The 13,743-nt window shown below is 27.3% G+C and overlaps 1 protein-coding gene across 1 annotated transcript in view; it reads left to right on the forward strand.

Moving 5' to 3' along the window:
• Positions 1-13,743, forward strand: part of LOC107437144 (DNA damage-binding protein pic) — a 39,454-nt gene that overhangs the window by 6,504 nt on the left and 19,207 nt on the right. The window contains exons 2-8 of the mRNA XM_016049053.3: positions 2,098-2,246; positions 3,510-3,626; positions 4,703-4,848; positions 7,204-7,394; positions 7,544-7,641; positions 9,179-9,337; positions 10,772-10,972. Of these exons, the coding sequence (XP_015904539.1) occupies positions 2,098-2,246; positions 3,510-3,626; positions 4,703-4,848; positions 7,204-7,394; positions 7,544-7,641; positions 9,179-9,337; positions 10,772-10,972 (1,061 nt within the window). The remainder of the gene's footprint in view (positions 1-2,097; positions 2,247-3,509; positions 3,627-4,702; positions 4,849-7,203; positions 7,395-7,543; positions 7,642-9,178; positions 9,338-10,771; positions 10,973-13,743) is intronic.

A 13,743-nucleotide genomic window follows, 5' to 3' on the forward strand; every position in this document is an offset into this window, starting at 1 on the left:
AAATTTATTTTTTCTAGAACATATTTAGAAACACTATCCTTTATAAAAAATATATAAATTTTATGTATTAATTAAATTTCACATATGAATATAGGTTTTTGACATTTTTGACAGTGAGGTTTTTGACGTGACGGTTTAAACCATGGTTTAAACTGTCAAAAACTGTCACATGTCAAAAACCTGCCAACCCTGGTACTGAGTCTATATTTATTGAGAAAATCAAAGAAAACAAACAAAATTTGTCTTCCAAATAATTAAAATCTTCAAACCTTGTTTCAAATTCTGTTCTAAGATTTGAAATTTTATTCTGCGTATTTTTGATACAATGCAGTATCGTCTAAACTAGATTTGTTCTTGTTGCACCTTGGGAAGTGCGTTAAATCTTCATTTTTCAGTTGCCTTTCCCAAAGAAATAGTTTACTTTTGAATGTTTTTTTAATTATGTCAAACATGTTCGTAATGATCTGATCCTTGCCTTGTAACAATAAATTTAAATCCAGTGTTTTCACTACAGCGCAAGTATCTCGAATATTTTTTTCTTTTCTCGCATTAAAAGATGATTAACGCGAGAAGTTCGCGCACTCTATTAATCAATTTTAAAATACACGAATCTCTCGAATTTTGGAAAAAATTTCGTCCTCCGCAAATTTTAATAAAATCCGCCATTTTGAAAAAGACATGAAAACAGCTACGACAAGTGTTGAGAAAAAAAATGAGTCCCTTATAATAAGTTGTTTAAAGTTAGCTCTATTTTTAGCTGTAAATGAATTACTGAACTCCCTCACCAACAATTAACAGCAATTTATAAAAGTTGAAGTCTGTGAAAACTGTGATAACCTAACAAGAAGTATGAACATGGAAATAACTTCAACGAACTTCACTATACTATAACAGAAATAATTGAAAAGCCTATACTGGCAGATGTAGAGGATAGGAAAGTGCATGCACAATGCTACAAATTTAATTAGTGATTCCGAATAGTTCAGCATCTGTCATTTAGCACCCAAAACCGAATTAAAACAAAATATTGTAACAGATTTGACTGATGAGCATTTGAGCAACCTAATGAGAATAGCTGATGAAAAAGTAGATATGGAACATTTTCCATATGATGATGCAATAAAAATATTCAATGGTTTAGAAATTAGAAGATGTTAAAAATGTATTATAATTAAAGAAATATTTTTTTCCCAAGTCTATTCGTGTTTTTTTAATTTTTAGAAATCTCACCCTGTTTTTGAGAAAGAGCGAAAAATTCTCTCCCATTTTTTTTTCTGTAATGAAAACACTGAAATCAAATAAGTGTTTGGTTATATCAACCATAAAAGATAAATCTTGCAGCCATATTTGATCGGAGAACAAACTTGTATCTTGATTTATAGTTTGTAAAAACTTACATATTTTTTCTTTCAAATCCCAGAATTGATTGAGAACCTTGGAGCAAGATGACCAACTTACCTCGCTATAATAGGATAAACCTGATTATGTACTATCTAATTGATAGCTTAGTGTGAAACGGACTCCATTTCGGCCAATTAGAATTTTACATTTTTGAACGGACAATTTAAAATGATCCGTATAGTTTATAAATAAAGTATATTATAATTTTAAGTTTCGTTTATTATTATTATAGTTTCGTTTCTAATTCACATTTCAATTTTATTTTTACTTTGCTTCGGATATATTGACTGGGCCACAAAACTTTGGTCGCGACTTTGACACCCCTTGTCTAATTAGAAACTTTCTTTAAATCTATATTACCAGTGTAATTGTCCCCAAAATGCATGTTTTATCTAAATCTTAACAGAATGTATTTCCTTACGCAATAAATATGAGTTTTAAAATGTTACCATGAAATATCTAAACTTCATTACCTAGTCACTGTCAAAAAAAGGTAGTTCTTTTCAAGCCGAAACTTTTTTTATTAATTTTCGTAATTATATGGCTCCTTTTTTAATTGAATTTTATTTTGAAATAATTTTCAATATTTTAGAATTTTGATTTCATAGTGTTTATAAATACTTAGCAAGTTTGTATATTAAAATATGTGTTTGTAAAATGGAATTATACAATGTTATTTGTTTTCTATTATTGTAGGAAATTTCACCTCTCCAGATGATCTCAACTTACTTCTTGCAAAAAATACTCGTTTGGAGATTTACTCAGTCACTCCTGAAGGCCTGAGAGCTATTAAAGAAATTGGCATCTATGGTCGGATTACTGTAATGAAGTTATTTCGCCCTCCGGTAATCATATTGATACTTTTCTCACTGTATTTTTCATTGTGTTTATAATTGTTTTCTTTTTTTTATTACATTTTTGCTATTATAACTAATACAGATTTATTGTGGAAAAAATATTTTTCAATTAACCCAGTTTGGTTTGGAAAGTGTATTTTTTCCAGCTTTAACGCACGAAAGAAAATACAAAAATACTATTATCCGCAACTTTTAGTGTGCTTTCATTTTAGATTACAAATATTTAAACCAATTGCTAATTATTTTTATTTGCAAGAAATAATCGATAGGATGCGATATTGTAATTTTTAACTTGAGGAATGGAAAAGGGGAAAAAAAACAACTCTCTACTGTTATAAGGAATTAGGCTATGACTGTTGTATCGTATTGCGTCCAGAGCTATAGCAAAGGATAATTATAGTTAATATTGTAGTAATAATATTTACAATAATTATCTATAAAATAAAATTAAAAAAAGGTACTTTTTTATGATTTACTTAAAAAGTTAAGTTGAAATTAATTAGTCTTTTCAAGCTTATTATCTAATTTTATAATGTATTTTATCCATATTTAAATTTTTTTATATATTTTCATAAATACGAGAAGCAATAAACTTTTTATTGTTCGACTTTCTTAATTTTTACTAGTGGTCTTTTAAATTGTAGAAAAATAAATCTTATTAGTCTGAAATCCATCAAACCAAAATAAGGTCTTTTTCCATTTTCATGTAATCAAAACCTTTATCGCAGTATTAAATTTCAATTTTTTTATTTCATTATTTTTCTTTAAATCTTCATGCCATTGAACATATTTTCCACATCAGAAGATTGTAATTAATATTTCTCCTCCATATAAATGTCATTTGTCCTACTTATTTTGATAATTGCTGCTAGAAGGGTAGCTTTGTGCACTAGAGAAAAAAATTTATTTTTTTTATATTACTCCTGGTGTCATAAATTTGTTATTAAATATATTTTTATTTTATAATTTTTTTTTATAAATTGAATATTAGTAAAATATTAGTATGAAAAATTTAATGTCTTTTTTGCATTTGCTTTAAAAATACTTTTCAAAATAGGCCAAATGCCTCTCCTATAGAATTTATATACTTTTTTAGCTTTTGACTATACTAAAGTATAGTTGAAATATTAATGTAAATGATAAAAAGTTTTGCATTCTAAATGTAATATTGATTACATGTTTCTTCATTCTTGTTTCGATTTTATTTATACCATATTTTGATATTTTAAATCTAAATTTTATTACTTTTAGGATGAAAAGAAGGATTTGCTCTTTCTACTTACCCATAAATATAATGCCTGCATCTTAGAATGTGTTTATGAAAAAGGCTCGATGGAAATTATTACTAAAGCTCATGGAAATGTTGCGGTTTGTATCATGAAATATTATACTCATTTTTTCTATATGCTTCTCATCATACCTCCATTTACTGAGGCCAAGATTCTTAATAATAAGTTTGGATTTAATGATAAGTTATGATGCAATGATAAGTTGTTAATGTATTTATGGTTCTAATTTTAGTTATTATTTGGCTCAACAAAAAGCTTTTTAGCTATCAAAACTAATATAACAATTTTCATCTCTTCAAGTTATGCATCTAATTACTGTATATCATATATCCTGCTTTGTTTCATTCTTTTAATTGTGCTGCATAACAAAGCATCTATTATATTTATCTTATGATTTATTTTATAATTTTAAATTCTGATACAAGACAAATATTTTATTTCTGGCTAATTTAATTATTATTTTATTAGACATATTCAAATTTTATACTTTTTTCATTTTCTCTGGGAGATAAATATATGTTTTACTCAATTTAATTTTGATTTGTTACTTGAAATGTATTTTTAAAAGCTTAGTTAGATTTTGTTATAAAAATGTAATTAGTTGAGGAACAGTATTTAATAAAAATAATTTTATAATATAAGTGAGCCCATAAATGTATTTGTCTTTGTATATTTCTTCATAGACAAGGATGAGCTTTTTTATAAACATATTGTTAAGAAAAAGAAAAATTCAGCTATTTTAATGAAAATTCCATTTTATTTAATTCCCCAAGAAAGGATCTGTTTTGTCCACTTTTTATTATTACGAAAAATTACTTAATACAGCAAAAAGAGAAAGCCAAATTTTTCTTCCTAGGGTTACTACAATACAATTTGTTTCTGCTTTGCATATTTAAATAAATTGTGCTAATGGACTTTATTATCAAATTTTCTTGCTAATAATCACCGTTTTTATACATGTGTTTAGCATGATTAATTAATTAAAAAAAATAGATTTAAAGAAATGCTTGGAATATCAAACTTTTTGTTTACAGTATTTGTTAGAATTACTATTTATATTCTGATGTGCAATTAACTATAAAATTGTTGAATAATTGTAGGTACACAAATGTATACTGTTTAAATTTGATGAAATTATTTGTTATTGTCTTACAGGATACCATTGCTAGACCTTCAGAGACTGGAAGCATTGGTATCATTGATCCTCTTTGTCGGATAATTGGGTTACGGTTATATGATGGTCTCTTTAAAGTTATTCCCTTAGATAAAGATATGAAAGAACTCAAGGCTTTCAATGTGAGGTAATTACAATATTTTAAACTCAAAATAAGTTTTCTATATTTTTTGTTCTTGCTTTGATTTTGTCTCAAACCTTGTGAGTGAAAAAAAAAGTTTTATAATGTATTCTGATCCAACACTTAACTAAGTAACAGTTCTTCTTCTTAACTCTATACTAAATATTTTATCATTTACTAAATGGTCAACTGCTATGCCTAATATATTTCTAAATTAAAAGCGCAATGGATTGTGGGATTTAAAGTGTATTACATTATTTCTGTAATACCAAATTGCAGCAGTAATAGGTAAAAAAAAATTATTTTAAATTTTATATTATGTATGCATAACTATTATTTATTAATAAAACGCGTATTTACAAATATAGTTTTTTACAAATCGTAATTAGATATTTATGTTTTAAAATAAGACTTCGTTAGAGACGTTTTTTATCGATTTTCACGCATACTTGTACTATACACTGTTAAAAAAAGTGGTTACGTTCAACTCAATCGTAGATATTTGGCCAAATATAAATTGCTATTATATCTACTTATTATATTTCTCAGTTGAAATCGCTGGGAATTCTACATAGTATATGAGATATATAGTAAATATAAGTATAACATGGTATGTATAATAATCATAAGTATATATAGTAAGCATAGTAAATATAAACTGTTGTATTAAATATTGCTTTATTTTAATAGAAATAATTATTTTCAAACCATATTAAAGTGATGATTCTAATTTTAAAATGTAAAGGTCTTATTAGAAATATTTTTGAGGCCATGTTACTAATTAAATTCAAAAATTTTATGTGTTGTTAGGTAAGTTTTTAGCTTGATAAAGCATTTTAGATAATAACTTAAGCTGCTCTCCAAGCTGAAGAAGCTACAATGTAAAAAATTTTCATTGCTTATTCATATTTTTGCTGAAATAAAATGTTACTCCATGACAAAGAAAAATTATTAATGCTCAATCATATTTATCACATCTAGTAACAAGAATTGAAAGCTAGTTTCATTTTAGGGCCATCACTGGCAACTAACTATAGAAACTAATTTTTTTTTTAATAAAAAAACAGCTAAAAATTGACTGTTTTTAAAAAAATACCGACTAATTTTGTAAAAAGGTGACCATTTGATAAATCATGTTGTCAAATAGACAGCCTGCAATTTTTCTCTGGTAGTAATCCCTTTTGTTGGCCTGTAAAATACCTCTTTTCTCAGTATCTATATTAAAACTGAATAGTATTAATGCAGTTTTATTGGACACCAAATATGCTAATTTTACCTGTAGTAGTATATTTGGTTCTGATAGAGTAGTTTTAGTCTGACGGAGTCTTCATTAATTTTGCTTTTCAGTACATAACTTATTTTTTATCTATTTTAAAAACAAAATAACATTAAAAAATAAACGTCATTTCATATAACTTAAGTACTGATTTGGTGACATAGTCCGCCTAAGCTACGTTGATTATTGAGTTAATCTTACAAAATGAATAAAAAATAATTAAGCATCTCAGAACATGCAATAAACTCCTTTTTTGATTAATGAGAGCAATCATCACTGACGTTTTTATTTATTTTTTTTTAAAAATTGTCTGCAGTTTCATTTATATCAATGGCACGAGCTCTAAACCTATGAAAAAATTCCATTTTTTTTAAATGTCTCTCCTAAACAATCTAATCTAAGTTTTTGAATGATTTTTAAGATTTTTTTATTTTATTTCCAATGGCAGACATGAAAGACAAATTTGTAGCCTAGAATAATATAAAGAATATATTGTTCTCGGCTACAAATTTGTCTTTCATGTCTGCCATTGGAAATAAAAAAAAATCTTAACAATCATTCAAAAACATTTTATCATCATTTTATAATCTTATAACATTTTATAATCATTCAATCATTTTTAAGATTATGGGGGCTAAAATTGCCCTTTTGCACTCTGTCCAAATATCAGGACGATAGAACAAAGAACTGTTCTCGAGTATCTAAATCTGGAAGATGGAACTGTTCTGGAGTTATGAGTCACATACTAACTCTTCATTTTATTATTATAGATTTGTATGTTTTTTCTTATTAAATGTATATTGTTATGATTGAAGATCTATAAATTTTCGTATTTTGAAAAAAATATAGATGTATCAAAAATAAATGTAAAGGTTAGTGATTAGAAAAAATTATTTATTTATTTATTTATTATTATTGTTTTGATGCCTTGTTAGGCCTTTGATCTGTGATAAAATTTAATAAGTTTGATTACTGAAGAGGTGTTTTTTAAAGGTTATTCTTTCATTATTCAAAACCTTAAAGTATTTTTAATAGTGTTTTGGCTTGTAATGAATTAATCTTATATTTATTTGTACTTAATTTAGGATGGAAGAATTACTTGTTCATGACATCCAGTTTCTTCATGGCTATTCAAATCCTACTGTTGTTCTTGTGTATCAAGATGCAAATGCCAGACACGTGAATACATATGAAATTTCTATGAGAGATAAGGAATTTACAAAAGGCCCATGGCAGCAAAATAATGTTGAAATTGAAGCTACAACAGTGATAGCAGGTTGAGTTGTTTCTTCTAATTTAATCTTCATCATTTTACTTTAAATATCAACTGATTTAACTAAAATTATTTAGTTTTTTTTTTTAAATTTATAAATTCATAATTGATAGCAAACTGCATTTGTGTATTAACTGTAAATTCCATTTTAGTTCCTGAACCTTTCTGCGGAGCAATTGTGATTGGTCAAGAATCTATTACTTATTATCATGGTGATAAACACATAGCTATTGCACCACCTCTTATCAAGGTAATTTTAAATGTTTGACTCATATCTGTTTTTTGCATTCTGTCAGTCAAACTGACCTCCCTGCTCTGCCATTTCACATTGATCAGTTTCAAAGCCTAGATCAAAAACTATAGAAATTAATATTAATTTAGAAATAAGTGCAAAAAAGCATCCAAACAAGGAAAAATATGTTGCAAGAAATTTGAAATTTGTTCATGGGCTTTTTGCTCTGTATAACTACTGATGTTTTGTTCTGCTTCACCAAACCACTGCAATTTCTCATTGCTTGACAATTTCCTCTTGATCCATCTCAAGCTCAAATTTTAGAAAAATACTAAATTATGTATTTAATTTGAAATATTCACAAATAGGCTCTAAAGGAAAAAAAAAAGTTTCTCATTTGCAACTCTCTGATTATTATTCTTAAACTATGATAAGAATTTTGGGTCAGGTGTTTAGTTTGGAATTACCATGTAAAAAAGCAACAAAGAAGCCAAAAAATGACAATGCTTTTAATGCATATGCTTTTTGAAGGCGAATTGTTAATTGTTGCAATTGGAAAATATTGAATGGCAATCATTTATCGAAAAACAAATTATCTTTTTTCACAAGTGCAATACTAAAAAGAAGTGCATTGTAAAAGTGAAAAACTGTAAAATAAATATAATATAGAATGCAAAACTAATATTCAGTGATGGGGGAAAACTGTATAAAAAATTGAAAAATGGGCTTTAGGATTAATATTTGTTGTGTGATCTTATTAGTTTTTGATTCATCTACATTTATTGATTTCTTTTAAAGTAAAATGTGTTCTTCTTTATTATGTGAATGAAGAAATTACTTACAGAATTAAATAACAAATCGTATCTTTTGTGTCAAAATTGATTAGCCCGTGGGCTAATATAAAGATAACCCACCTTTACAAGATTTTCAAGTGCTGGTGCTGCTTTTGGTGATAAATATCATGATTTTCATATTGGATATAGGATGTTTCTGTTCATATTGCTATTATTTTGTAGGCTACCTGTCTGAAGACAATATTAAGAAACAATATGATGCAAAAATTTCTATTTTGGAAAGAATTTGCTCTGCACCCCACACGCTTTAAATATTTATAGCTTAGTAATTTAACCCTTTATTGACTCATGAGTTTTATTTATTGAACTAAACAATCTTTCTTGAGTATATGAGCAAATCCATAGTTATTCTAATCTTGTTTTAGGCTGAATTTGTTAGTTTTTCTCCTGAAATTAATAGAAAATAATAACTCTTTTTATAAGAGCAATTTTCTTTCTGAGCAATGCAAGTTGATATTTTATATGAATTTCAATTTTATTCTGCATTTGTGCTTGCTACTTAACATTTTCGAAATTCTTTGTATATTTTATTTTGTTAATGAATTTAAAATATTTCAATTAAAATTATTATTGTTTTAGATTTAAACATTAATTAAGTTGTAAAATGAATCTTTTTGTTACAAATTTTGATGTTAAATATTTTAAACTTGAAAAGGCTGTTGGAAAGTTATTTATATTTACCACTTGTTATTTTATTTCAGCAAAGTGTCATAAATTGTTACTGCAAAGTGGATGAAAATGGATCTCGCTATTTACTTGGAAATATGTGTGGTCGCTTATTTATGCTGTTATTGGAAAAAGAAGAAAAGATGGATGGAACTGTAGTTGTTAGAGACCTGAAGTTTGAATTTCTTGGAGAGGTATATTTTGATTTCATGTATCAAATTAATATGCTTTCTATCATACATTGTTTGGAGACTTGCTGCCTCAGAATGTCACATCATAAAACAACAAGAGAAAATGCATTTCTTGCATATAAAGTTTTATGACTGTTTTGTACATAATTTTAGCTAAGATTTGTTATAAATCTGCGCACGTTTTTCACTATTTTTCTTGCTAACAATTTCACCATTTTTCTTGCTGCCTATGCGGGGTTTGGATTGCACTTGTGTTGGCAAATAAATGTGATGTTATGTTAAATTTGAAGTAATAAATATTTGTAAAATTGTTATCCATGTTAATTTTAAGCTTAAATTCAATTGCCAGTTATAATTTTGAGGTGATGTGCCCCGTGGCATAATCATAGTGACATTGTTGCAGAACGCAGAGTTATTGCAGAAAGATTTTTCATTTGGGAAGTTGAAAATTTAGGTTTTCTTTTCTTCAGAGTTTATGGAAAGATGTTTCTCTTTTTCTACAGAATTGTATTCTGAAGATTGCCTTTATTGTGCATCTGAAGGGAAAGAAATGCTCATGATTTTTTTTTCTATTCTCATTTGTGAATTAAAAAAATTTAACAATGATTGGCTGGCATCTGCTGGAATTTCAAATTAATAAAATAAAATATAAATGTATACGAAATCGCATAAGTATAAAAGATAGTTCGCTCCAGAAATATTTTTCTTTCATTTTCTTAAAGATCACAATACTTAACATTTTAATAAAATATGACTGTGAGTGAGGAATTTGTTCCAAATTCCGATTTGTTGCAAAAGAATTAATGAATCATTGTGGGAGTACATTTATCGCTTTTTTTAAAAATTTGGTTGAAATGAAATAGATTTAATGTTTTTAATATGATCTTGCTCGCACAAAAATTTTAAATCTTGCTTTTGAGTCTACTTCATCACTCATAAATCATGCTGATTCTGTCGTAAATTTATGTAGTGGTTTGTAATCATTTAGATTACACTGAGCCACAATTTTCTCATGTTAGCCATTTAACTTTCTTCTTTTGAGTTCAGTTGATGTTAGGTTCTTCATTGACCTCATTGCAAAATTAAATTTAAAATTATGAACTTAAAATTTTTACTAATAAAATTAACTCTGATTTAATTTAAAGTGTTAATCTTTTAAAAGAAGAATTTTCATTTCATTCTGATGTATTGATTCCAATTAATATTGTTTTAAAAAAAAATTATAAAATTCATTTGGCTATAAAATTTATTATAAAAAGTTTTTTTTTTTTCAATTTTAGATAAGCTTTTATTTTAACTAGCAAACAAGTAGAAAGACAATTAAACAAACGTTTAACAATTAGAATTTGACAGTAAAACTTTTTAATTTGGCTTCAGAATATATTTCAACTAGCATGACTTGTTTGAGTGTTTATAGAATTCTTTGTATTTTTTTAGATTACAATTCCAGAATGTATAACCTATTTAGACAATGGAGTTGTTTATGTAGGATCCAGATTGGGAGATTCTCAACTTGTTAAACTTAATGTGAATGCTAATGAAAGTGGATCTTTCACAGAAACAATGGAAACATTCACCAATCTTGGTCCAATTGTAGATATGTGTGTTGTTGACTTAGAACGACAAGGGCAGGGTCAGGTAATCAAGTATACTTTTTTTTTTTTTTACAATAATGTATTAAAGACTAAAATTCATTGCATTTTGAGGAACTGCTATGCTTTGAATAGTTATTGTATGATTGTTGCTAAAGAGATATTAGGAATTCTCTAAAATTTACTAAGCATGAAAAGAACTCTTGTTCTGAAAAATTGGAATGCAAATTCTACCTAACTGTAACCATAAGTAGCTATAATATCTATATGATAAATTAATAGTTTTAGTTTTGAAGCTTAAGTCATTTAAGGACATTACCTACTTTGCTAAATAACAACTGTACAAGAAACCATCTTTTTTTTTTAAAGTACTATTTTGAGATAAATAAAAGTAATATATTGCAGTTCTTTAAATTATTTTATATGTATGGTTTTTTTAAAACAATTTACCTAAATTTTTGAAATAATTACAATTGATCTGAATTCTCTGGATTTTTTTTTAATATTTAATCTAAAATCCTGTTTTTATAAAACAGGAAGTAATTAAAATGAAGTTTTGGGATTATTTTTTTATCTGAAATTCTGTTTCTGTGAAATGTAAATACACCCTGATTTGAAATTTTATTAAGAATAAATTTTTCAGAGTTAAGCTTTTTGTATTTGTGATTACCTAATGTTTCTATCTTATTTAAAGTGTTATGGTTATTTTATTTCAAAAAGAACTAGGTGTATATTTTATTGTTCATGCAGACGTGCCAACTCTCCCGCATTTTGCGGGAGTCTCCCGAATTTTGAGTTATTCTCCCGCCCTCCGGAATTGATTTGAAAAACTCCCGAATTTTACTGCGATCGACGGCCAAACTCAGAATTACCTAATTTTTCCGCGAGTGCGAAGGTAAGTTTTTCTTTCAGCTTGAATTCCATCCCCTCTTATCAAACTACCATCTGCCTGAAGCATAGCTGAACATGCTTTATTTTCCCCCCTCTTCAACGTTACCTCTTAACACTCCTATTTCACCCGCCCCCTTACACTGGGGGCGGGTGAAATCTTCCTCTTCTTTCGTGTGGAGTTGAATGCAATGACGTCACATGTCGTTATCGAGTGACGTCCGTTCAGGAGTGGGGAAACTCGTACTCTGGATAGTTGGAATTGATATTGTATCTTGCTGTTTTTATAGTTTTTAATGCGTATTTTTCCACGGTTGGCAACAAGCTCGTAAACTAGCAACGTGATATCAATTATTCGTTTAGTCTTCGTATATTTAAAAAAAAAAAATTTCAAGGATGTCTTAAGTCGAAACGGAAGTATGGATCAATTTCAACAAATCATGTACCAATGACTTTAGCAAGACTTAATTGCGGAGAGCTAAGTCTGCAACTCTTTTTTTCATGCATACAGTAGAGAACCATTTATCTGGTATCCAGATAATCCGGAAAAAAAATTTGCTCGGTTCTCCCGCCATTTTGAACTAAAACGATATAAAAAAAAAAGCGGAAACTGGACTAATCCTTGAAGTTGAGTAGAGGAAAATGTGAGGAAGGGAAGAATTTTTTTCCCCGTTTACCCAGAGAAACGTCATTTCTTCCGCGACCTTGAAGATTTTAGATCTTTATTCTCTTTTAGGTCGTTAAACTCAAAGGAGTGGCATGATGATTTCGTTTGCTAGTTTGATTTACGAGGGGGTGGGGAAAATGCATTGCACATGCATATCAGTGAACAGAAGATGAAAGAGAAAAATATATTTATCTATTTGACATCGATTAATAAAAATAAAATGTTTTTCTTTTGAATAAATTCTGATTCTTTGGAAGTGCGGTATCATTCGCAAGTTTTTCTTGATGTGGAATCACACCTGCTTTAATTAAAAATCGCGTTTTTATAAAAAAAAAAAAAAGGAGAATTGTTTATTAATTTAAGCATACAATTATTTTATGAAGCAGATTGCAGTTTCGTTTTTCTGATTCCACTACGTTTTTTTTTTCTTTTTCATGATAAATTTTGCACTCAATAAAATTATTTGTATTACCAAATTTTTTCATTTTTTTTTTTTTTTTTTTTTAAAGTCCGTTGATCTTGCCTTGTTCTAGGTTTTAATATTTATGCTAGTGCCGTTTTTTAACTATCGTTTCGGTTCGATAATTTTCAAGTGTTGTTTTTATTTAGATTAATAGGTTTTCCTTTTATTTTCCCCCCCCCCCATGAAATATATTGCGTTATTTAATCATTGGTTTTGTTTATTAGTTGATTTAGGAATCGTAATTATTTTTTAAACTTGTTTTTCTTGTCTAAACTTGCAAATTTTTTTATTCTTTTAAATTTTATTTTTCTACAATTTTTTTCCTTTTTAGATTTAGGAGTGCTTTTCTTTTTTCTCTTACTTTAAAATGTGTTTACATTTTTTCCTTGTAATTTGGGTTTGATAAAACATCGATTAACGACACTTTTTTGTCGATCCAGGAAACCGGGAAATTAAGACATCCGGGATAGCGATGGTCCCGAGCATCCCGGATAATTGGTTCTTTATTGTACAGACATTAGTATTGAATTGGTTTTTTAAAATAAAATACTTATTCAATTTGTTTATTTTTTAAAAGTTTTTGTGTATTTTTATTACAGTGTCGGGTTTTTGAATAATGTTTTATTAAGGAAATGGTATTTATTTAAAGAGTATCTACCTAATATAGTTTTGTGTTGCTAAATCTGTGTTTAATTATTTTATTTCCATTTAATATTTTTAAACAATTATTGCTCTATTAGTGTGTAAAATTTCTTGCATTCTTATATTTAATAAATTTTTTACTTAAAATTCCTTAGAA

The sequence above is a fragment of the Parasteatoda tepidariorum genome, chromosome 1, assembly GCF_043381705.1.
Source record: "Parasteatoda tepidariorum isolate YZ-2023 chromosome 1, CAS_Ptep_4.0, whole genome shotgun sequence".
Classification (NCBI taxonomy): Eukaryota; Metazoa; Arthropoda; class Arachnida; order Araneae; family Theridiidae; genus Parasteatoda; species Parasteatoda tepidariorum.